Genomic DNA, 27,212 nt, shown 5'->3' on the forward strand with positions numbered 1-27,212 from the left:
CAAGATGAAATTGATCAAAAGTCGACTTCGAACATGTATGGGTGAAACCCGACTTGTGCATTTGGTTCTCTTGAGCTCCGAAAGAGATATACTGTGCGAACTAAGTTTCGATGATATCATTGCTGTATTTGCAGCAAAAAAATCACGGAAAGAGTCGTTTCAGTAAAGGAGTATTCTTTTTTAGTGTAATCTACTGTGAACATATATTAAATTTGAAGTATTTATTCCCTTGTTACTTTATTCAATGCGTCATCTTATTCTCTAACCATATAATTATCTACTGCAAACTATATTTTTTTTCTGAAAAAATAGTTTGGATTGAGACTTTAAAAAGGGGCCCCCACACGTAGCCCGGCCCCGGGGCCCCCACATTCTTAATCCGGCCCTGCTCATATGTCTCGTTGATTTTTTTTATTAGATTGACTTGTCTTTCTTTCTTTTGCAACAGAGTTGTATCTTTAAAGGTTACAATTCATTTGAACAACAGAGTTGTATTTCAAAGGATATGAATGACTTATCTTAATACTGTCTATATCGCATGATACTCGTGAACCAGTGTATAGTACTACATGGCGTATGAATAATATTCTTTACTGGTCATTTTTCATACAAAAAAATTATTTCGCATTTCACATAGATTTTGTGAGTTAGTAGCTTGATTTAAAAAAAAACAGGCCTTTATACTAAAACTTTAATTTATATTTTTTCATAAAAATGAAAATATCTTGGGAAAATGACCTGATCTAGAAAAAAAGAATACATATTCGTAATCCACGACGCGTTTGGTTGAGCTTCTCCTCCGATTTGTGGCGTTCGCATTGATGTTGTCACACAAAGGGGAGGGACCTACAGTTTTACGACGACTCAGAACGGTGACTGTGTTTTACACTCAGATGTTTGCTATTGCCTGCCGAGAGCGACCGCTATTAGAAAAACACTTTTTTATGTTTCTTTTTGATGTTGGTCGGAAACTGGGCTTGAAGAAGGGCAAACAAATCGTAGTTTACTTGTTACCTTGTTTTTTGGTTTTAAGTAGCTATTCTTGATTTCAATATGTATCTATTGAAGGATTTAAGGAAAATTCTTTTTTTTTTGGTTTCAGATGTCTCTGCAAAAGCTAACTGAAAATACAAATTCAGGTTATGTTAGCTCTGAAGAAACCGACTCACTGCTTGTATCCAATACGCCAAAATGTAAATCTTCTGTTTTACGTCACATAAAAATGAGCTCAGTAAATGGACCAACATCGAACATGGCTTCCTCATCGTCTGGAAAGCCTGCATTGATACGTCAGGATCGTACGTCAACTTATCTAACGAGCCCGCAGCTTTCCCAGCAAACTCGTCTCGGATCGGAAGAAAGTGTACGCGGGGGTGGTGGCGATGATGACATTGAACAGGGCCTGCGATCAGCAAATGTTCCTGATATTGAGGTGCATGAAGAGGATCAGACGAACCGACCGCCGAGTCAAAATAAATTAGAGTCAAACCACTTAAAACAGCAGAAAGCTCAGTCGCAATTACATTCGCGAACACAGTTGCAACAACAACATTCTCAACCGACCATATCAATAACGAATTTGAATACGTATCAAGCGTCGCAAGAGTTTGCGCATCCGCAAAGTAATCCGAATTTGGGAACATCATCATATCAGAATATCTCATGTGGCATAACATCGGGAGCCCAGAGTCGCTGTCGTGCTTGTCGAAACTGCAGCCGACGAGCATCAACCACGCCTATTTCGACAACGGCCAGTGTCGGCATGGACCGCTCAACATCGAAAGACAGTGTTAAAGGTGCCTTTCAGCAGGGTAACCTGTGCCTATCTAGTTCTGCGATGCAACAACACGCACCGCCATCTCTTCTCGTTACTTCTTCGCCTACGAATGGCTCACGCATAATTCGGCAAAGCTCTCAGCCAGAGTCCAGTACCACTGCCATTTGTTGTGGGGCACATAGTTCGTGCGGTCATTCGCACACAGTTCCCAATGTTTCGCTAAAGGTGCTGCGGGACAGTGCTACGGACGGAATTGCTGGCATAGCAGCTGATTCGCTACGCATTAATGGCGGAATGCGACCGTTTAAGCAGGTAATTTATTGATCATACTGCTCTGAGATATGTACTTGTGCATATAAAAGTCGTCGTCATCAACGGAAACAGCCTAAAATTAACGTAGAAAAAGCTTTCAGGGTTGTTCAAAGAACACATTAAGTTTTGTATTTATAAAGAATTTTGGTGTTACGCTCTATCGAAAACCCCAACTCAGAATAGTAAAACGAAGGGAAAATTTTCCAGTACGGAACCAGGCGTTGGAAAAAATAAAATAAAAATGAGGGGGTGTAAAGCGGGTCCCCCTGATTCTAAATCCGAAAAAATCCGCCTCCGGAGGCTTATAGTTTTTAAGTAATTTGCATTTAAAGTTGCAAAAAATGTCAAATTCAACCTCACTTTATTATGTGTTGGTGTTGGTTGATTTTTCCGATAGGGTGGTAAGATGACTTATTTTGGAACGAATTTCCGTCATCCATTGTCAAGATTGGTTTGCAGACAAATCGGTTTCGGCGTTGTGCCATCTTCAGTGTCATTTTTCATTCTATATAGTTTAGTTTTATTATATGCACTCAACATACATACAAGTAGTAAAAGTGTATACCGTGCCCTTATTTGTGGTGTATTTTCTTTTAAAACGTATGGTAACTAGTACACATTTGTAAAGACATTTATAAACGCGTTTTACCTAATGAATGAGTTAATAAATGTATATTGAAGTATTACAAACGCATGCGAACATTTTACGGATAGCATATTACTATAAACATTAGTGAAAAGTGACGTTTTAAATCAAAATTTGGTAATAGTAGTCGGGATATTTTAACAACAAATTTCTTAAATGCTATTAGCGCAACATTATGAAAGTGATAAATTTAGTGAAAGAAGACCTCCATTAATACCCCCACCGAGTTTTATAAAAAAATTCCATATACTTTGAATGATATAGCTATTGGTTCCGTAATGGAAATCTCAGCCAAAACCAGTTTCTCCGAAAATTCTATTTCGGGCCTTTTGCATTGATAACGACGAATATACTTAGGTTTATTTATTTATTTAATGTCTTATACCAACTCATGACAGACATTCAAGAAGTTAATACATAACAACAATAGTTAGTATGAATAATATAAAAAAATATAGCTAGTACAATTGTAATTACTAACAAAAGAAATCTTTTAAGTGCTAATTGAAATCCACAAATTTATACTGATATAAATATTTAATAATACATGGAAATAATATTAAAACGTGTGTGATGTATTAATTTGAGTAATTACATAGAAAATAATTGTTTAGTTGCATTTGAAATAATTGTTTGGTACTCCAGACGTCCAAATCCATAAAGTTTGGGAGATAATTAAACTCAGACAACGTTCTAATGAATAACGCATTAGCACTGTAGACTGTCTTACAAATAGTGTTGTTCCGATACGATTAACTACAAAGTTAATACTCGATACTTTCTCCAATTACTGAGTACTTTTTGTACTCGAATCCTTCCCGCAAGGACTTAGGTGGGTATCGAGTACGCGGTTAAAGTATTACTTGCTTTTCCAAAAATTCTGATACGCGGTTCTGACAATATATGAATCATGCTGTAGTGGTTTTGGCAACACGTTAAGTTGGCTAATAAAGAAAGTCTCAATTACTGCTTTCCCGTACTAGTCAAACATTAAACTTTTGCAAGATTTACGACTTCTCTTTCGGTAGGTTTAGGCCGAAAGTACTCGAACAAACTAGTGGCTCCTTTTTCGGTAAGTTTTGGTCGGAAAGTACTCGAATTGATTCTGTTTTTCTTCACATGACATAAGTATTTACAATGAGTTCGATATGAGTAAGTATCGAGTACTTCTCTCGGATACATTTGTAGCATCGATACTTTTCTTCAATATTTTTAAAGAGTACAGGTATCGAATACATGGTGGTATCATAACAACACTACTTACAAAAGCCAACGCGAAAAACCTTAGTACGACGAAAATTTCTGCAAGGAATATTGAAATGAATTCATTCTAGAAGAGACGGGCATTTTGCCGTTGACAAGATCAAAGATAAATCAAACCACCTGAACCTCTGTCACTTAATGGAGAAATACCGATCAGACGACAGCGAGATTCGTACGATGAAGACGGGTCTGAAAAATTTAGTGAATGCAGTGCGAAACGTATAAGAATTTTTTGAACCCTCTCCACCCGCTTTATATGTACATATGTACTGCATGATGAGGCCTCCAAATAAAAAAGAGTAATCTAATTTGAATCAGACAAACGCCGGGTATAAAATTTTATAGAAAAAACGTTTAAATCTTTGATCTCATCAGAAGAAGCAAGATATGTGTTATTTATATGATAAGATGTATTGATATATGATATGATTTTAATATTAAGAGGTAGACGATCCGTAAGACACCAACAAAATAACTTATTAAGCTCAGGCTGTAGGACGGCTGAGTCACTAGAATTTCTTTTCGGCATAAATTTTTAGATCATTCGCGCAGAGAAGAAATTTGGCAGAGGAAAAGCAAGAACAGATGTCATTAATAAATAAACAAATGATAAGGGCCCCAATATACTGCCCTAGAAAATATCAGAGCTGACAACAAATTGTTTCCAAGAAACCCCGTCGTTGAAAACTGTGCTGCTTCTCTTAATCAATTATTATTTAATCCATTCTAGGAAGGTCGAATGAAACCCTTTGCCAGCCAATTTAGTTACTAAACTTTTATGGGAGATCTTATCAAACGCTTTGGAGAAGTCCGTGTAGATCAAATCGATTTGGAATCCGCTCCGAAAGCTTGCATCACAATCTTCAGAAAGAACTGACAGATTAGATGACGTATATCTAGCAGCTACAAATCCATGCTGACAAAGATTAATCACATGTTTTACGCTAAAATAAATCTTGTCTTTGACGACACATTCAAAGAGTTCAGAGGCTACAGATATTTTAGATATTGGTCTATGGTTTTAAATATCTCTCTTATTGCCATTTTTGTAGATTGGGGAGACTGATGTCAGCTTCCAATCGTTAATAAATATTCCCTCAGCCAGGGATTTATTAAAAATTTGCTTTACAGGTTGCACTAAAGAGTTTTTAGAATGGCTACAGATAGACCATCAACACCAGTTTGAATAGTTTTTAATTTTCACCAAGTACTCAATGACGTCGTCATCTGGCAGATCAAGTGAGCCGAAGTCAATTGATAAGTTTCGGCGAACGGCTTCCAAGTCTTCTTCACGAAGATCAACATCAGACACGAAGTTTGATGAGAAGAAATCATCAAATAAATTTACTGCATCTCTAATGGAGGAAGCAGTGACGTCCTTATAGAAAACGGAATTTGGAATACCAGAGGCCTTTTCCATCGATTTAGTGTATCGCCAAAAATTCTTCGGATTGGTTTTTATGTTGCCCTCAAAATTATGAATGTATTTTTTATACAACGACTTATTTAAGTGAGTAGTCCACTTGCAAACTGCGCTATGTAAATTTTTTTAGATTTTTAGTTTTTGGTGGTTAACGTACCAGTATTTAAAGTAGTTTCATGTCCACTAATAATACGGTGCAAAATCCTTATATATTATGAAAAAAATAGCATCAAATGTTAGCTCCTCTAGCAAAAGTCGCTATAATACTTACTGTATGCATATATACACTTTCAAAAGTCGCTATAATATTTATTGTACGTATTTATACAAGTTCAAAAGTCTCCATCTTCTGATTAACTTAGAAAATTGCAAAAAACGTGGTAGTTTCGGTGCCTAGTGGAAGACGTCATAAAAAAGAAGCAGACCATCCTTCATGGAAGAGAGAACGCGAAAAGCTTAAAAAAGCTGGCTCTATAAAACTTACTGTTTCAAAACTCACTTTATTTAATTTCTATATATACAATTTGCAAAAACTACCACATTGCGATTTTGATTTTTAATGTTATTAGGCTCTTATTTATCCAAATTTTCAGATAATAAAAAGAAATATACAATTTGGATGTTACTTGTTGTTGTAGACGTTTTTTTAATTTATGGCTTACTATTATAAAATCACATAACGCTGTTTGCAAGTGGACTACTCAAGTCTCGAAACTTGTTCCTGTGGGAGATATATATGTCATAAAAGCGATTTTCCTTAGTTGACTTGAACTTCTTAAAGAACTTGTTTTTCAAAATTTTTCAGATGTTTGAGATCTTTCGTGTACCAAGGATTCTTACATTTCCTACTCTTAAAAACTGGAACGTGTCTAGAACAAGGATCATCTTAAAGCACTCAGCAACTTCATTTTTACCGAAATTCATATTCCAGTCAATTTCTCGTAAAGCGGCATCTAATATCTGAAAATCAGATCCGGAAAAATTGAAGAAAGTTTTAGCAGTCTGAGGACAGGCTTCAAAAAATTCAACAAATTCAAAATCTAGCACTAAAGGTAGAATATAAGAAACGCAAATATAAAGAAAACCGAGCGCACCTTTAATTCGCACACATAGTTGGTCAAGAAAAGTATCGTTCTCCTTTAACGGAATAAGCGAAGCCCGACGACTCCTACTACAACCAGCTTTAACCGCATCTCCGTCTTTACGGAAAATTGCGTAAAAGTTCGGATCGAAGAACTCAGTTAGTTGAGCCAAGTCTCAGTTACAAAAAAACATCGCATTCACAATATGTGAGCTCACCATTCTTCTTAGTCCCGAAGTGTTTTTATAATAAATTTGTATGAGTTTATTAGGACAGGAACAAACAGCTAATTCTGTGGCGGTTACATCAACCGGCCAAATCTCAGGCAGTTTCTCATAACTATGTGCACTAACGCCCAGCTTAAAGTTTATATACCTAAAAGAATGAGCATTCGTCTCTTTTTTGACGAGTTTATAGCAAAAGATGTGCTTCTTCCGTATGCCTGTATATTTCTCCACGTATCCAATAATATTATCAGTCGGTGAGAAGGAAGAAAAATTTAGCCACTTAAAGCCTGCAGCTACCTCAACCTCATGGCTCTCACCCGTTCCCACTACACGCGTTTGCTTTCGCTTTCGCATACTCAAAAACAATCCAAGCAGAATCAACGGGAACCGGCGAAGAGTTCAATTGGTGCGAAGTAAAAAACGGCAATGGAAAATTATTGTGTGCTACATAATGTGACCAACTATTTCATAGCTCAAAGAAGTACAGCTTAGGTTGGGTTAAGTTAACGGAGCGAGCCGATTACGGAATTTCGAATGCGGCTAATTTTGATCCCTGAGAGCTCAGTGTTTGTTCAGAAGTCCGAGCCAAAATGCTTCCAACTTAGCCTCGCGAAGGTTGTACAGTGTAAAAGAAAGTGTGAAGATGATCCCACTTCATCTTCCTCTTGACGACTGATTCAAAAGGATCAGTTGAAGTTCCTAATCTCACAGCATGAATGTAACGTGTTTTAAGAGATGAGAGGTAACGTGTTTTAAAGTGCCCTATAAAAACATTTGCTGCAGCAGAGAAACGCCCTCTTTTCCTTTTTTATGTCACAAAATTACCCGGTTTCCCTTACCCTAATAGCAGTTCGAGCTGCGAAAATTCTGTCTACAATATCCACTGGCGCCGTGCTCAACATACATATGTATTTTACGCGTCAGTGTAGGTGTGGTTAATAATGCTCCGCTAATTCCCGTTTTACAATTGAAGCCTTCTCTAGTGAGTTCCACCAGACAAGGGCTCCTTGAAACAATATAGGCTCAAATCTGTTTTCCAAGGGCTTATGAATTAATTAAACGAGAAACCCTACTTTTTACCGATAGCTCCCCTACAGCAGTACAAGGCAACTGACACCTTTCCTACCCTTTCCTCACAGCTTCCACGATAGCCGCCGTTTATCACAAACCTAGTTACTTGGTTCAGGTAACCTGGGCCTGATCAAAAAGGGTGTATAGAAATCGTCTCTTAACCAAAAGTTCCACATCAACTACATAGGGAATCACCCGACAGCCCACTTTTTCCAGTTCTTCTAGAAAGCCGTTTACAACCGCAATCCAGAGCAAGGGAGAGAGAACACCCCCTTGTGGAGTACTCCTATTGACTCTGTACTGAGTGCAGACGATCCCCCACTCCGCCGGGACAGTTCTGTCACCAACTAAGCTGTATATGAGCCTTATTAGGTTGGTTTCCACCCCAAGATTATGAATATACTTGACTATTGTCTCTGGAATGACATTGTTGAAGGCCCCCTCGATATCGAAGAAGGCCTCTACTGCATAATCTTCATGCGTGAAGGCTTCCTCTGACCATTTTACCAATGTGTGCTGGGTGGTATTTACCGACCTTTTCATACAATAAGCATAATGAGCTCTTGAAAGACAGTCACAAGGAATCGCGTTTCTTATGTACACATGGTCAAAAATATGGGTTTAATTTTCAAACCGCACTGGGACTACTGCCTTTTTTAATCTTTTATAGTCTACTTTTTAAACCAGTCAATAGTTTTAAGCAATTTTTAATATATTCTGGTTTAAATTTTAGTCCAAAAAAGTTCGTGGTTTAAAAATCAAACCAAAATGTTTTAGACCTAGTTTCTAGGTTTCATATATAGAAAATTTCGTTTAAAATATTACATGCGTGACTGTAGCTGAGTGTGCAAAGATGTTTGATACAATTGGTTGCTACCAAGGCTGTCCGGGTTCAATCCCCTTCAGACAGAGCATGAAATTTAAGATTTTTTATTTTTTATTATTTTATTATACTAAAGCCAGCCTTTCGACATAAGCTACTGTTCCATACGAACACAGATATGTATTTATATTCAATTTATCCTTTTAGGTAAATATTATAAATGTTACTTTAAGAAATATTTAATTTAAGATTGTAATGCACTTTGTACGCAATATGTAAAAAACGTAAAAAAACTGAACTGGCATATTTTCTTGATAAAGAGCAACAAACTCCACTCAATTTCCGAATGTTATAGAAATTGGTCCATTTTTTCCCGTTTGGTCCATTTTTTGGACCGGAAAAAAAAATTGGAAACGGCAACCGTGTTAGTGATACACCACCAGTGTTGGCAGGTTGACGATTTTGTCGTCATTTGGAAGATTTTTAACTGTCTTAACGATTTGAAGATTTCGACAAGCAAATGACCACTTTTTCATTAAGTGCAGTTTTTATTGCCAGCTGTTTTAGTGCCGATTTTTCGATTTTTTTTTTGTTTTACTTTTTCAGAAAATTATTGGGCTTTATACCCTATAACACAGAAATCTTTAACCCAAACTAAACGATTTTTATATGTGTATTCTGAAGTTAGATACCAAACTTCTCATTTCAGGCCTTTCTTTTGAATTTTAAGGTGTTTTGGGAAAGGGTTTCTTCTCCATATATCGTCACTACCATGTCAAACTATCGAATGTGCGCAAATGCTGTTCAATTGCGATACCTTGCGCATGCGTTTAGAGTGATACGCAAATGGGCAAATCGTCAAATTTCTAGTCTTCTTAGAAACAGAGGATACTGGCTTAAACATAGTTTTGAATCCCACACTTTTGCCTAATGACAACAACATTTTTTACAACAGTTTCTTTGCTCTCCTGAAGATTACCCATTTTCACATTCGATAGTTTGACATGGTAGCGACCATGATAAAAAACATTGTAAGGTAAAACCGTTCTCTCAACTCGTCGGCCATGATTTTTTTTTTGAAGTTTGCCAACATTTTAAAATCATATAAAATTGAGAATGAAAAAAAGGAAAGGTTCAAAGTTGTTGTTGTTTGAGATTGAAAATGAGAATGTGTGTGAGATTTTGTGTGTAAAATTTTAAAATTAAATTGCTTGCAAACGTCAAGAATTTGAAAAATTCCTCTCAGCGGGTAGAACCGCTATTTTTTTTATCATGGTAGCGACGATATATGCAATGACTGAAAAATTTCAGTAGTAAGGAAAATGAAATGTGGAGATCCACTTCTACTGTGTTGCCATATGAGCAAAAATGGGAAAATTATATCTTCGCTTAGGTTTTAAGGCAGTTTTCTAATTTAAAAAGTTTGACATAAAAATTGCTTATGTAAACAAGTACCTCCAACACACAAGCATTAAAGAAATATTTTTAACAGGAAATTTGGTTATCAGTTTAGTTCATTAGATGATAATTATGTTTGTTTGTTATTTATCTAAATGCAATTAAACATATTTCTGTTATAAGTACGGTGACCATCCGTCCTGTATTATACGGGACAGTCCTCTTTTTTGACCCATTGTCCTGTCAATTTATTTATTTCATACGGGACGCCACATGTTCTGTATTTCTTTTAGTGTCCTGTATTTGTCCCGTATTCGGTGTCTCGACGCCTTAACAGCTTATTAAAATGACATGCCTATGAACTAGTTTTAAGTGATGTTGGTATATGATCATAATTTTCTCCATAAACAGTTATTATTTTCTAATCTGGATGCTTGTGTTTCGATTCGAGGAATACAAACAGTGACCAAAATATAAATTAGCAAGGTTGTATATTTTGCCTTGGTTTATTTAATGTTTATTATATTTTATGAAAATATAGCTATATAATATTGTTTAGGCGCGATTGCTAACACCAGGCGCCTAAATCCACGCCAAATACAAACAGTGACCAAAATATAAATTAGCAAGGTTTGGCTATTTTTCCTTGATTTATTTAATGTTTATTATATTTTATGAAAATAAAGCTATTTTCCTAAGAAAAACCATACAATATTGTTTAGGCGCGGTTGCTAACACCAGGCGCCTAAATCCACGTTGTTGTTGTAATAGCATACACATTCCCCAAAAAGTTTTTGGCTAGTGTTGCTGGAGGGACAGTCCTTGGCCAGATATAAATCTGGGTCGTTTCGGTTACGTAGACCCGACTGAGGTGGGAACGCATCTAAATTCATGCTATGTACTGCTCCATGTGCAAACATTTCCTTCGTTAAATTAATGACATTTTTGCACATGCACTTGCAGAGATGGTAAATGAACTCTACCTCTGGCCATAGTGCCTACGTACTTTTTACTTAAATAAATAACCGAAGCTCGGCCTAGTCTGATGCATCCTCCGGACAATTCTTCTGGAACCATTTACGGACTCTGCATGACTTACAATTTTGTAGAGGTGGTTAAAGAACTTTACCATTGGACACAGTGCCTACCCACCATTTATGCACCAATAAATATATTTTTTTTTATATAACTCGCTGAGTTATTCTAATACCAAATTTGTGCAAAAAGTTATAAAAATTAATTCTGCAATGTTTGAACAAAATTCAAACTCTTTAATTAGAATCTTTAGAAAAAAAATTTGGTTTGCAGTTTTATACCTCATTACAATTGAGTATAATAAAATGCTGCTCATTTGCATCTCTTTTGAAAAAAATGGTCGAACATACTTACTTTGTATGAAAAAAATGCACAATATCGTCAACAAAAAACCATTGTGAAAAATTAACGGTAGGTCTTAGCGACTTCACAATTGCACTTTATTATACTAAAATGTAACGATTTTTTTTAACAAATTTTTGCGGGGTAAAAATCTCGATAAAAATTTCCTACAAATTTGTGATGTTATTACAAGGATGCTGTTTCAGGGCTAATACATCTAGGATCATTCAAGAAGGCTTTAAGATCTGTAAGTTTTTGTGGAAAAAATTTGCTAAATTATTTTCTGTCCCGTATCAGCTCCCACAAATATGGTCATCGTAGTTATAAGTAATGCGAATTTTAGTGCTAAAATTTTTTCCGGACACTGTTTCTTTTAATATTTTGTGTGTTGACGATTTTTCAATACAAAGGAAGATTTTCGAGAACCATTTTGACGATTTCTATGTTCAACTACCTGGCAACACTGTACAACACTCTTATCGTTAGAAGAGCAACCCACCAAACAATTTGTTGCGATTTTTTACCGAAATCGTTACATGGCGTCTAAAGATATTTCCGATATCGGAACCGATTTCTTTACGAAATTGTTAAGAATTTCGTATGAGAGGGTTGACACGACTTCGAAAACAAATACCTTAAGATTTCGAAAAGTACGGTCTTCACTAAATCGAACCGAATTTGTCGGTACCAAATCTTTTCGCTTTAATCTTTGCAAAATCGTTTAGACATTTTGTAAGCGAAATCTTTTCGAATCTGTAAACATATGTACATATATATATTGTCAGCATTTTATTTTTTTATTAAGTCATACAGGTAAATTTTTATTTATCATATGCATTTACACATACGTAATTAAATTAAGTATATAAAAATTCCTTCAGTTTGTGTGTTCGCTCTTTTTAATTGTTTAGCTTTTCTGTACTTGGCGCCATTAAATCATTTTTTTATTGTTTCATCAATTTTAGAATATTGAGTTTGTGGTATATTCTCCATGAAATAACCTATATGTATAAAGAAAATATATAGATATTTGAGAGTTCTACCCTTTGACTAATAGGTATGTAAGAAGTTTAATGAAATGAAAATCTATGACAGATTCGTCCAAGAAAATTAGCATTCCAGAGAATCCTTGATAAAGATAGACTTTAAGTCTATCTTACTTCGGTATCTATTGAAAATAAACGATAAGAAAATTTATTAGAGTGATTAGTTGAAATGTATAAATACCCTCATTAACAGAAAAACTAATTAACTAGCATTTCCAGCACATTTTGATTATCTAAACAAATAGAAATGAAAGGATTTTATAGATATGTTTATACGATTTTATAGCCAAATAAATTTAAATTTTGAGAGAGCTGAAAACTTTTCGCTGTATCTCTTTTATTAACAACAAAAGTTCACTGAACTAACTGTTCGGGAGTTCCACCACGGGAGTCAGAAATTGAGGCTCCAATTGCGTGAAAATTCGCAAATGGTTTCCCGGATTAATGGCTGTAACAATCTGTAATCGTATCGCAAAGCCCTCATCTTCCTTATATTTTTTCAAGTTTTCGGTAGAATATTTAAATTCGGTATTTAAAGAATTAAATATCTCTCGTCTAAGCAATCGTTTATTCATCCTCCTCCTCCTTTCTCCTCCTCCTCCTCCTTTCAAAAATTGACTATGGGCTCCCCATCTATGTATATCAATTGCTCCAAAAGCAGTATTAACGTGTTAAGTGCACCATACCATTGTGCAATACGGCGCAGTCTCAGGGCATTTCCAACCTCGCCAATTAAGACCTTATTTGCTGAATCTGGGCTTCCAACAATTCAAAACAGAGTTATCGATTCTACGCGTCAACTTTTCGCGAAAGCAGCTAAGACAACCAACCCACTACTTAACAGAACTATCTCACGTGCCATTAGGAAAAGGAAATTGCCAAGACTGCGATCAGCTATTACGAGGTGCTTAAGTTTTGCTGCAGAAAACAATAGGGGTATTCTCGAAGTCTTGCACGTTGCACGGATTTCACGAAATGCAAAAATACTATTCCAAATTTCGAAGAGTACGAGAGCACCCCACTGCAAAGAGGACGCATGCATGGGTAGCAAGCAGCGAAATTATGTATCAAATACAATAACAAGAGACAGCAAAAAAAATGAAGTGAGCGAGATGAGAGGAATGAGAGAAATATGTAGCTATTCCAACAACAAAACAACTAGCACAGGGTCGCATTTATCTCACTATGCTATTTTGCAAAATATATACATGGGTTTCGACATTGCATATTTTGCAGCGATATGAAATGTTGTTTCCCATGTATTTTGTTGTTGTGTGTTTGCAACTTATGCAATCCGTGCTACGTGCAATGGCTTTGCAAGATTTGGAGAATACCCCTAATATGTTACGCAACGTAAGACTCAAAACTACCAAAAGATATCCACCCTGGCTGATCAATGATAAACTATCTCACAATAAACTATTGATGTTGTCTAAACAAAACACATCAAACGAAGTTTTTCAACAAACATATGCTGAGCTGGAATCTAACTATACAAACAGCGGTTGGAAGTTCTTGTTTACGGATGGCTCCAAATCCATCGATTCCACCTCATTCGCGGTTATCACTGGCATAGGAGAAATAATTTGGAACTGGCTTCTGCCTTCAATGGGCCCTGTCACACGGTCAGTATTTATTGACGCGATCGAAGTATCGCGATATTTATTGATGCTGGTGGATGCAGGGTTGATGGATCGTGATCCATATCGCAAAATTTCTAAAAAATTTGAAATCTAGATCGCGGATCGCAATACCGTCAATAAATATTGAACGTGTAGCAGTTTCAAAACGCGATCCATACATTTCGTCAGTACATCTTTTACTCCCATAATGCAAACATCGAAAACGTATTCGCTCTGCCTTCGCTCTCGGTACTTAAATCCTTTCAAAACAAATTGAAAAAATTTGAATTAACATTGGAAATTTTAAAATAATTGTGGAATGCATTATCTGTAAATTATACGTACAAAATAAAAATATTTTCTTGCGTCATAATAAGCGTTCAGCACAAAAATTATGCAAATACTGACGCGATAAATATTGAACATGTAGCATTCGTGCGCGATCCATCAATCCATCAATATGGATCGCGATCCAACTATCGTGATAATTACTGACCGTGTGACAGCGCCCAACATGTTCTGTCTTTACCGCTGAAGCGTCAGAAATCCTTCATGCCAGTGGCGTAGCCAGGGGGGGATATGGGGGATAGATCGCCCCCTTCGTCATTGAACTACAATTATTTACTTTTGAATTAATAACACAATACTATTTTATCCTTCTGATTTAACATTTTTTTTATTTCAGACGGATGACAAATTATCTTTTAATGAATATATGAGTAGTCCACTTGCAAACAGCGTTATGTGATTTTATAAAAGTAAACCATAAATTTAAAAAAAAACGTCTCCGACAACAAGTAACATCCGAACTGTTTCTTTTTTTATTACCTGAAAATTTGGATAAATAAGAGCTTAATACCATTAAAACAATAAAATTGCAGTATGGTAGATTTGAAAATTTTATATTTAAAAATTTAATATTGCAAGTTTTGAAACAGTTACTTTTACATAGCTAGCTTTTTTTAGCTTTTCACGTTCTCTCCTCTAGGAAGATTGGTTTGCTTCTTTTTTGCGACCTCTTCCACTAGGCACCGAAGCTACCACGTTTTCTTGCAGTTTTCTAAGTTCATACGAAGAGAAGACATTTGAAAGTGTATAAATAAGTATTATAGCGACTTTTGCAAGAGTAGTTAACATTTCATGCTATTTTTTTCAGAATATAGAGAAATTTGTCACTCTGCTGTTAGTGGACATGAAACCCACCAAAAACTAAAAATTTAAAAAAAAATTACATAGCGCACTTTGTAAGTGGACTACTCAATTGTTGAATATGCTATCTTATTTGCCCCTTCTTTTTATACAATTAAGGAGCGGCTGAATGGTTTAACGATGTTAGCGGTACATAATGATGTGCCGATTACAACACAAGAAGTAATTGAAAAAATGTGTGTTAAGCAACGAAGATTAAAAATCGCTTTATAAGTAATAAGATTTTGTAGACTTGTACATAAATAAATGTAAATAGATACGCGTAAATATATAAATATGCAGATATATTCAATGTGTAAAAACTGAAGTGTATACTAACGAAACTTCTACAAAACAAAACTGGACTACACACTAATTAATTAAAATGGTGTAGTAATTTAATTTTTTAAATTTAAATAAAGCATGAACTCCCCCGGGAATAACCGAGTAGACAAAAAATATATAACGGTAGGAATGGCACATACATACATATATGAAAGAATGCCCACAGGCGACGCACTATAGGCAAAACACGAGTTTTTTTTTCAAAATCGTAGATCTTCGCTTAGAAAAGAGATAATGGAATGCAGCATTTAACCCTTTAATGCAGAGTCTGTCATATATGAAACGCTTTTTAACCCTTTCAAGGCAGAGGAGAAAGGTTCTGAATATGCTTTTGAACGTGATTTTTCTCATGTTGACGTAGATATTAATCGTAGAAAAATTTTCCATAGTAAAATAATAATAAAAAAAATAAAAAAATAAAATAAAATAAAAACATTAAAAACAAAAATAAATAAAAAGTACGTTGAAAACATATTGAGAACCATTTTGCCTCTGCCTTGAAAGGGTTAAAAAGCGTTTCATATATGACAGACTCTGCATTAAAGGGTTAAATGCTGCACTTTCGTAAAGATATCGACCAGTATAACCATTTTTCTTATATAATTTTTTTTGCGAAAGCTGATAGTTTACGAGTTATTACAGTTTAAAGGAAGCTTTTCTTTTTCCAATCTGGCCACTCGGGTACAGCGTCCAATGTCCCAAGAATCGAGTCTTAAGATAAAATAAAGAGAAATCTTTCAGAAACAGTGCTAATGGTGTATTAAATATAGTGTTTTCTAGTGGAATGGGAGCCAAAATCGAAATTAAAAAAAAGTGACATTTTGAACGGTATTTTGAGGGTTAAGTTATTGTTGTTGTAACTTCTCTATAGTTTTCCTATATTATATGATCATTTATCTTCACGATAAAAAAATTTTCATTCCATTATCTCTTTTCTAAGCGAAGATCTACGATTTAAAAAAAAAAACTCGTGTTTTGCCTATAGTGCGACGCCTCTAGCCATTGTGTATCACAACTTTAAGTTATCAATGCAATTTTTTTTTTTAAACATACAAGCATCATTACCCGGATATAAACCCTGACAGAAATCTGATTACCTACTCGTCAACACTACCAATCAGCGCGATGACGACATACACCCGATTAAGGATAGGGCACACTATCTTAACGCATGCCCACATACTGTCGGGTATAAGCCCCTCCAAGTGCCCACTTTGCGATGACACCGCTTCTATCAAACACATTATCACACTCTGCCCGATTCTTCACACAACAGCCCACAACTCTGACAACATTGATCTTACAAAATTACTAAGTGAACCTCCTGAAAAAAACATTATTATTGTATTAAATTTAAAAAAAAACAATGATTTACTAAAATTTATCTAAGATTTGTACTTGCATCTGTACTAACACATAGCACGTAAACTGTCTACCTAGCGATAATTAAAAGGCGGCTGAAGGCCTCGTTGCCAATGCTGCGTTTATGTATTTATATGATAAAATTATTTTGTTATATAAATTGTTATAAATAAATAAATAAATAAGAATTAAACACTTGTCTTTTAAGGCTATTATTTTAATTTCACTTCTTTATTTTCACTTTATTTTAGTTTCACTTCACTACCCGTAGCAGTTACTTCTTTAGCGTTTTCACTTTCAATGTATTCGAAAATTTGTTTATCTCTTCATCTTTAAGGCCAGTATGCAGCTCTCAAGAAAAGCAAAAACTCCATATAAAATGACGTACAAGAAATGGCTAAGAAACTTTCTTGTGTAAAAATTTCTTGAGGCAGTACGCAGCAGGCATGAAAAAGTAAACAAAAATCAGATAGCTCTGCTTTTTTCACCTCTTCCTATTTGTAAATTGAATAGTCACTGCTCTTAATAGTTTTAATCTGATCTAAAGGAGTTTTTGGAATAAACTTCCGATAAATTAGTTTTACATGCGTTAATTAAATGTTTATAGCAAAAAGCTTATTTCCAAGGTTTTAAAAGCAAATATTTTATAACTAGTAATAATCCCCGAAAATCGGGGTGCTCCATGGTCTAAAAAATCTCCATATTTCTTTATTCTAAAAACCACATGCATTGCTTTTGGTAGTTAACTTACGTGGTATTTACTCGATACGCCTTGCGTTAACCAATCCTCTTGCTAGGGTCTGACCTTGAGACTTATTTCTTGTTATTGCGAACGCTACAATAATTTTGAATCGGCGACGTTTAAATACAAAAGTAAGTGTTGATTCGCTGGGCTTTGAATTTATATGGGATAGTATAATTCGAATCACATGTTTAAAGTCCACTAACTAACCCTTTATATGTACATAAATATTTGTATTGCGGTATCCAAACAATTACATCAGGGGTATTCACGATCCGGTGCATACTGTCTAGCATGGTGCACAGATAGCACTACTGGCTAATTTTGTTGTTGTTTGAACACATGAAACAACAACAATCATGCTATTTATGCTAACTATGCACTATTACTTTTAGTATCAAGTCACGAGGTGCAACTCCCCTACTTCTACTTGCTCCTGTGGATACTCAGAAAAGACAGTAGATATCGTAGTCATTTCTACTCCGGACAACATATTAACCATTTATTTATTAACTATCGTACAGTGCTTATTTTGTGGACGCGAATTCGATCGATCCTTCAAGTGGTTTTGATGAATTACACCAGGCTGGGGTTCAAATACCCAATCGGCTCAATATCGCAAAATAATCTCTTGTGGCACTAATCTTAATTTTTGAGTCTGCGGAGAGTTCTCGCCCTTCTGTAACCCGCAAGAGATAAACATCAATGTGTAAAAATGAACATTTTGGGAAATCAAGTTTGAAAGTTTTTTTTTGCGAGACTTAGCTCTACATTTAAGCAATTGAAATTGCAAAATATTTACTTTCCGTGTACGCATGGTATTCTGGGGTTTGGTATAACATAGAAAATCCAAAGATTAACCAAGTCAACCCAATAACTCAAAACTGATAAATTTGCACATTTATGCTTATGGTATGGGGGTGACGATGTGTGAATTAAAAACTTTAAAGGCGTGTTTATCGAGTTTTCGGTTTTTTGAGTTATAACAGTTTTGAAGTAAATGAGCTTTATGTTCATTTTCATAACATTCATATTGGATGTTGAAGTTAATATTCGAACGTTCGCCACAATATTTATTTGGTAATTTAAAAAAAAAATTACTTAAAAAAGTTTTTAACTCGTCGATACATTTCGGCATTCGCGATATTTACTCAATACTTGTGAAAAAGTATCGAGTTCTCGATACTACTCAGTACTCATGAAAAGTATCCATATTCTGTACTCGGTACTCGTATCGTTCTATCACTAGGTATTTCTTTGATATATGTATGTATTTTACCTACTCCATATAAAAATATTTGTCCCCGCTCAGGTTATTCGATAATCAACATGAAAAAAAGTTTAAACAAAGAAACAATGGGAAAAGACGTATTCTATTTTTGTCAGAAAAATTTTATGAACATAACCATGGCTCTTTATTATAATAATGTCCCTACGAATTTTCCGGAATGCCACTTTTTTTAATTTACCGTGATATTAATATCAGTTGTTTTGCTTGCCTAAATGCACTGCAGTTAAGAAGCGCAAGAAGTTATTGATCGAATGACATAATAAAAGCAATTATTTTGTATTTTTAAGTGAATTTACCATTGCACCATGGTAAGTACGGCTAAATATTTCCGGAATGTCACCCAGTTTTTTGTGCAAAAAACACTAAAAATAAGATAATTACCAATGTCGGTTTATTGCAGCAGGGGATTTCCTTGATTTTATATTTTTGTAAAGTAAGACTCTCTAAAAAAATCAGAACATGTGAAATGTGGAAATATTTCTAATATAATGTGTCTTTTAGGTGGAAAGGGATTTTTTATTTAAATATCTTATTTTTCCAAAAGTGTTCAAATGGCATATATGGGAAGTTGTTGCCGAAGAAAGGTTAAAAAAAAGCCCGCCTCTCAAGAAAACCCCCTCGTTAATGTCATGAAGAAAGTGGGATAAACTTCAACATTAACTTATCTAATAAATGGGTTTTAAAGTGATATGCAAATGTTTAAAAATCATGCATTTAATGTTAAAAATCAGTACAATGCTTATCGGTTAGTATACTTTTTTCTAACAGTTTCTAAACTTATTTATTCCTTAAGCTTACTTTTAAAAAAGTGACATTCTGGAAAATGTTTTACAAAAAATGCAAAAATAAGAAAAAATGATAATTTTTGTAGGGCGTGAAAACAGTTTCGTATTCTAAACAAATTTTCACGTCAGTAAACGATTTCAGAAGATAAAATTATCAATCTTCAAAAAATATAAAAAAAATACCTGCCATGCATGGTAGAAAAAAGAGGGTAGTTTCGCTTAATTACATTAGCAGTCTTGTTAGCCATTTGATTTTTGTTAAGATTATGACATTATCATGAAAATCCAGATACCAGATTGAAAATTATAATAAAATATTCTTCTGCAAAAAATTTGATATACTAAACAAAAAATAAATTAATTTTTTAAAATCAAAAAAATGGTTCCGCATTTGGAATCTGCAAAAATACAAAATACCACTGCCGAAACACAATTTTTTAAATTTGCAGCACTTCATTTTGTGAGACAAAGATGGATTGAACGAGAAAGACCTTCTAAAATATCCGTATGTCTGTTCTCAACATTTTGTTACCACGGATATTAGCATCAGCCAGAACAAGACCATATTCTCCAAAAGTTCAGTGCCGCGAAATGAAAGGTATTGAAAAACTGTTGTTCATGAATGGGAACACAGCATTATATTCTCATAATAATCGATAAGACTCTGTAATCGGTTTTTCTTTATAACTTATATACATGTACTAATTCTAGTTTACTACATCGCTTGCATATTCATATTCATGTACTTTGCCCGAATAAATCAGTTCAATTTTGACCTTCAAACGTACTCGTTTCATTATTGGACAAAATAAATTTGGTCCTTCGAGCCGGATTTTTTGTTTTAACTATTTTAAAACACCGCGTATCACGTGTTTTAGTGGCACATAGTCTTTTTTCAATATCGCGTTTTTGATTAAAATACGAATACCGCGCATCAAGTATTCAAATCACCAATACAGCCAAATTAGTTTAGTATGAAAAATGGATAAATTACTCAAACAACGTGGATGGGTTAAAGGCGCTATTACACGTGCGTGTGCTAGCGGTAAAAGCTTTGATACGGCTACGCCAATAGAGCAGCTAAAAAATGGTATACATAAATTGGAGGAATCCTACAACGAATTCGTCGATATCAGCAAAGCTTTGTATGAGTATACAGAAACCGAAAATTTTACAGATCCGGAGGAAGATGCCGAGGAGTACGAAGAAAAGTATTTCGCTGCTCATGCAAATTTAACTCGCCTCATTAAGGACCATCCAGTTTCGCAAATCGTTAAGAATCACGATGCAAAAAATCTTTTTGAGAAGCTAGCATCGCAACAAGCAAAGTTCTTAGACGATTTCAGTGCAACAACTGCGCACTCAAATGTTCATTTCGCTAAGATCTCTCTACCAACGTTTTCTGGAAATTACGCTGACTGGTCGTCGTTTCGCGACTTATTTCGAAGCGCAATCGACAACAAATCTACTCTCAGTAATATCCAGAAGTTTCATTACCTAAAATCCTATTTAAAAGATGAAGCTTTGAATCTCGTGAAGCACATTCCATTAACAGAGCATAACTATAAAGATGAATGGGACATACTTGTCGAGCGGTACAACAAAAAACCGCTAATTGTCAACTCGCTTGCCCAACAGTTCTTGTCTTTGTCTTCGTGCAATAGCTCCAACATAGTAGCTCTTCAGAATTTGGCCGATAAAGCTGACGAAACTGTACGTGGTTTGGACGCCTTAAATTGTAATAATAGAGACCCTAAGGAAAGAATGGGCTAAAAACGGCGATTCTCACACCGAACGGTCATTTGAAGATCTTTTAAAATTTCTCTCGCGTCGGTGTGATGATTTCGAATCATGTAATACCTCTCGTTCATTAAACAAACTGCGGACCGCATTAGCTCATCATGCCAACGCAGCAGAGTCATCAACAACAATCAAATGCTGTGCGTTATGCGGAGAACAGCACTCAATTTCTCAGTGTCAAAAGTTTATCTATTACTCTTTTGCCGACAATTCTTGCGAAAGCTTATGACAGAAGGGGAAATGTGGTGAATTGCCGAATTTTGCTGGACACAGGGTCCACAGTATCATTCGTTACTGAAAGTTTCGTACAAAGCCTCGGACTTTCTCGTACGCATGCACGTATTTATGTACTCGGTTTGTCTGCTTCTGCTGCAGGAACTACCCGAGGCTTCATCAAATTGAAACTATTTATTTCACGGTTATCAGATTGTTCGCTGGAAATAAGCGCGTATGTTTTATCTAAACTGACCACCGACATTCCTACAAAAGCAGTAAATTGTTCATCGTCTGCATGGGGAAAAATCCTTACTTTGCCTTTAGCCGACCCAACATTTTGCGAAAAAGGTTCTGTGGATGCCATAATCGGAGCAGATCAGCTATGGTCCGTTTACACCGGCGAACGTAAATATTTTGGTCAGTCGATGCCTATAGCATTAAATAGCATTTTCGGCTGGGTAATAACAGGCTCATGCCATGCAGGAGAACTGTGCACACCACCAGCAGTGATAAACCATGCCCTCGTCGATTTGGACACTCTCGTTCGCTCGTTCATGGAAATGGACAATTTATCCACCACACCAAATGTCGTTCCAGTGGACGTAGCAGAGGCTCATTTCTCCGCCACTCACACTGTGATGGTACATATATCGTGGAATATCCGTTCAAAGAGAATTCCCCGCCAATTCATCAAACATTACAACAAGCATGCATGCGACTCAAATTTATGGAGAAAAAGTTTCGTTTATCTCCTGAATTAAAAGAACAATATACAGAGTTCATGGGTGAGTATTTAACGTTAGGTCATATGGAGAAGCTATCGGCACAACAACGCCAACAAAACACTGGTTCTTGTTTTTATCTACCGCACCATGCCGTATTCAAGCCGGACAGTATAACAACAAAATGTAGAGTTGTTTTCGATGGTTCTAGCAAAGATTCGTCGTGTGTTTCTCTAAATCACCGTTTGCACGTCGGTCCACCCATTCAACGCGACCTTTTCGCAGTCTCTCTGCGTTTTCGACAGCATCGCTTTGTATTTTGTGTGGATATAGAAAAAATGTTTCGTGGCATTCGCGTGTCAAAAGAGCATACAGACTTCCAAAAAATTGTTTGGCGAACTGGTGAAAATGCTCCAATTGAACATTATCGGTTATTGACAGTAACGCATGGTCTCACTTCGTCGCCCTTTCTAGCAGTTCGTGTATTAAAGCAATTAGCTGATGACTACAAAAATGAATTTCCCATTACTTCGCATGTACTTATAAACGATGTATATGTCGATGATATTTTGACCGGTTACAATTCGACAGAAGATTTAATTAAAAATAAAGACGAACTAATTTCATTGCTGACCAAGGCCAAGTTTTGTTTACGAAAGTGGAGCTCAAACTGTTGGCCACTGCTCAGTACTCTTCCAATAGAGTTGCGTGAATATAATCCCGTTGATTTAAACTGCAAATCGATTGATACATTTGTTAAAGTACTCGGAGTACAGTGGAATCCTTGCACTGATGAATTGTCATTGAAAATTAAGTCAATGAAGTGTGTTAAGGAACCTACCAAACGATCAGTGCTATCGGAAATGTCAAAGATCTACGATCCTTTGGGCATTGTATGGCCAAGATTTTAAGATTTAAGATTTTGTTCCAAGAGCTTTGGTTGCTCGGGCTGAACTGGGACGATACACTCCCGCTCGACCTCTGTACGCGTCGGCAACAATATGTGCAAGAGCTGAAGTTGTTGCAAGACATATCTATCCACGCCATATTTCATCCGAAGAAGGTTCAATCGAGATACATGGGTTTTCAGATGCATCTTCGGTAGCTTATGCGGCAGTTGTTTATAGTCGCATAAAGGTAAATGGTAAATATCGAACAAACGTCATAGCATCGAAAGCTCGAGTGGCTCCTTTGAAACCAATATCGATACCAAGACTTGAACTAAACGCTGCACTATTGCTTACTAAGTTGATAAAATTAATTCAAAGCTCATTGACAGTAAAAATTGAGAACATATATTGTTATAGTGATTCGGAAATAGTTCTCCATTGGCTGTCATCACACCCGCGTAGATGGACAACCTATGTGTGCAATCGGACTGCCGAAATTTTAGAACATTTTCCACGCAGTTATTGGCGCCATGTCTCTACCGAGCAAAACCCAGCAGATTGCGGGTCTCGGGGTTTATTGCCATCAAAACTCATTAAACATAAGCTTTGGTGGACCGGCCCAAGCTGGCTACTATTACCTAAATCGGAGTGGCCAACAGGAAAGCACCAAGATTTGTCGGCGGATGACACGTCTGTTCTCGCAGAACAAAAACCAATAAAACATCAATCACTTTTCGTGTCGAACAAAGAAAATATAATTGATAATCTACTAAATAATGTGTCACCTTGGGTTCGTCTCACTCGCATCGTAGCATATTGTTTACGTTTCATTCGCTTTAAATAAGCCGCACAAACTAGTTGGTTGTCTTTTGCTAAGCTACGCAGCGCAGCGCACGTCATAAAAAAATACGTTCAGCAGTCGGCACTTCGCGTCGAATACCAGCAACTACAGCGAAGAATTCCGTTCCCACGAAAATCCTCATTGCTCCGGTATACTCCGTTTATAGGTCACGATGGCGTAGTACGAGTTGGTGGACGCATTAAACACGCTCATGTCAAATTCAACACTAAGTATCCAATTTTATTACCTAAATGTTCTCCTCTTGCTCTACGTTTAGTCCGATACACCCATGAAGCGTATCTTCATACCGGAGTAGAAGCCACCTTCTCACTTTTGCGCCAACAGCAAGAGTCCAGCCAAGCCGTTGCTTTCTTCACTGTGGACTTGACTATGCTGGTCCTGTTGCTATCAAGATGTCGCACGGACGAAACTCCAAAATTGGAAAGGCTTGGTTTTCTATATTCGTCTGCTTTTCTACAAAGGCGCTACATATTGAGTTGGTTAGCGACCTTACTTCTGCCGCCTTCCTGGCAGCTTTTCGCCGATTCATAGCACGTAGGGGTAAACCTACGGATTTGTACTCTAACAACGGTACTACCTTCCATGGCGTTAAACGAGAGATGACCGAGTTACAACAGCTAACACTATCACAAGCGTATTTAAAAGAAGTAGCCGAATCTTTGGCTAATGAAGACATACGCTCGCACTTCATTCCACCATCTGCACCACACTTCGGCGGCCTCTGGGAAGCTAGTGTCTGCTCCATAAAACTTCACCTGCGACGTGTTACGGGAAACAGCGTCTTGACATTTGAAGAGTACGCAACTGTACTAGCTCAGATTGAATCCATCCTAAACAGTCGACCATTGTGTGCAATTTCTGATGACGACCTTGATCCGCTTACCCCAGCGCACTTCCTTATTGGGGAACCATATACCTGTTTACCTGAATCGTCACTTCTAGACATTAATCCAAATCGTCTGCTCCGGTGGCGCAATCTGCAAGCTATGGTACAAGGGTTCTGGAAGCGATGGCATACCGAATACCTTACATCGTTACAACAGCGGAAGAAGTGGCAATTAGATACCGTTCATTTAAAAGTGGGAACACTTGTGGTCTTAAAAGAACCAAACCTTCCACCTTCGAAATGGGTACTGGGTAGGATAACAGATGTCAGCAAAGGCGATGACGATCGAGTACGAGTTGTATCTGTCCGCACCAGCCGCAGAGAATACAAAAGGCCTATCACGAAGGTTGCGCCTCTCCCCTGTTCCTGTACAGTTGTTCAGGGGGGGGGCGGTATGTTCATGAATGGGAACACAGCATTATAATCTCATAATAATCGATAAGACTCTGTAATCGGTTTTTCTTTATTACTTATATACATGTACTAATTCAATCAAACGTACTCGTTTCATTATTGGACAACTGTGTTGGTCAAAACATAGAAAAGGAATGCATTTTTCTTGCAGGCAGGAACGCTTTGGAAACGAAGAATACTGAGATGAGTACTTGGAATTTTTGGTTGGGTATTACTTTAATGCTTTTCAATTATTTATGTTTTGATGGGTGGGTGGGTTATTAAATAAAAAAATTTAATAATAATGTTAACGCACACCCATACATATAGATTAATCTTCAGTTTTAGGGTAGGGGTGAAAAATTCCATAAACGTAAGAACATATGCCATTGTATTTCGAAGTAAAATTGCGTTGTTTTTATGTATCTACATATTTTCAATAAATATGTAAATATATCATGTACTAGACTTGTTTGGTTTCTTCTAAGACTAAAATATTTATACCCATTAAGTGTGAAAGAAATTCCGATCTCGAAATTCCTTAATTTATTTTTAAATATTAACAATATGGTAAAGCTGCTGGCAACATGGACAAATTATGAATCTTCAAAAATCCCAGTATCCGTCAAAAAGTGGTTTATTGAAACTGCCTTCTTTTTTTTTGCCATGCCTGCCATGTACACTTTGTTTGGAAATTACCCGCTAATTTATTTACTTATAGGCATGGGAAAAGCTTCGCTTTCATTTTGAAGAATAAGCAATTCTAAAGAAAAGTGGTAAAAAGGAAGAAATTAAAAAAATTATATTATGTATCCCCAAACATTTTACATTGGATTTAGAGCAGTGCTGAACACATTGAAAACGACGGGCTACAGACCACAGCTGTCAAATTATTTTAACACGTACTATTATGTAGATCATTATTTTGACGGCGCCAGAGCTACACTACGAGTGTGGTTGTGGCCAGATTAGATCTATTTCTATTTTTCCAGCGACAGATAAGGTTCGTCCTCTTCTTTTATGTCAAACTCATACGAATTCATGATGTCGTGTCGCTATCGACAAATTGGAAGCTGTGGCCAGTAGCTCGTCGTTTTCAATGTGTTCGTGACTTTACTTACCTATGCTCAAATTCGTAATTTTTGATATTTTTTATAATCGAAATTTGCACTAATTTCATTCATTAATCGTCATTGCTCCAATGACGCTGTGAAATCTAAAAACGCTGTAGCTTTGCAATTGCATTTTTGGAATGCATTTTTTAATCTATTGAAACCATAAAAGCTAAAGTTCCCCGCATATGATGACATTTTCAACTTTTCTATTATATATATTCGCCCATATAGTCGAGTGTCTAGGATTTCTTCAAATTTCATTTTTTCTTTAGATGAGACAACAGCTATTTAATCCCGATTCGCTTTTTGATTTCTGTAAATATATTTAAAATGCTTTCGAAGTTACTTACGGCAATTCCGATTATTTTCTTTCAGGGACCGTAACGGTTATAAGTTTTATTATAAAAATCACTTTTTAATCGTTATTAACTGAGTTTTATTTTTTGCTCGGAAAATAATCGTTACGTTTTAAGTTTTATTTTTTGCTCGGAAAATAATCGTTATTTCTTGAGTTTTATTTTTTGCTCAGAAAATAAAACTTAATTTTTG

At 36.0% G+C, this 27,212-nt stretch overlaps 1 protein-coding gene across 3 annotated transcripts in view; it reads left to right on the plus strand.

The window, feature by feature from the left end:
- Positions 1 to 27,212, plus strand: part of LOC118734303 (small conductance calcium-activated potassium channel protein-like) — a 109,294-nt gene that overhangs the window by 72,331 nt on the left and 9,751 nt on the right. For 2 of the 3 annotated variants that reach the window (XM_036464022.1, XM_036464023.1), the window contains exon 2: positions 1,103 to 2,089. In XM_036464022.1, coding sequence (XP_036319915.1) covers positions 1,103 to 2,089 — 987 coding nt within the window. Of the gene's footprint in view, positions 1 to 1,102; positions 2,090 to 6,226; positions 7,236 to 27,212 lie in introns of those variants that run through there. The other variant, XM_036464021.1, reaches the window with a different exon arrangement.

The sequence above is a fragment of the Rhagoletis pomonella genome, unplaced genomic scaffold (genome assembly GCF_013731165.1).
Source record: "Rhagoletis pomonella isolate Grant_MI unplaced genomic scaffold, Rhpom_1.0 Rhpom_scaffold_00002, whole genome shotgun sequence".
In the NCBI taxonomy this organism is placed as follows: domain Eukaryota; kingdom Metazoa; phylum Arthropoda; class Insecta; order Diptera; family Tephritidae; genus Rhagoletis; species Rhagoletis pomonella.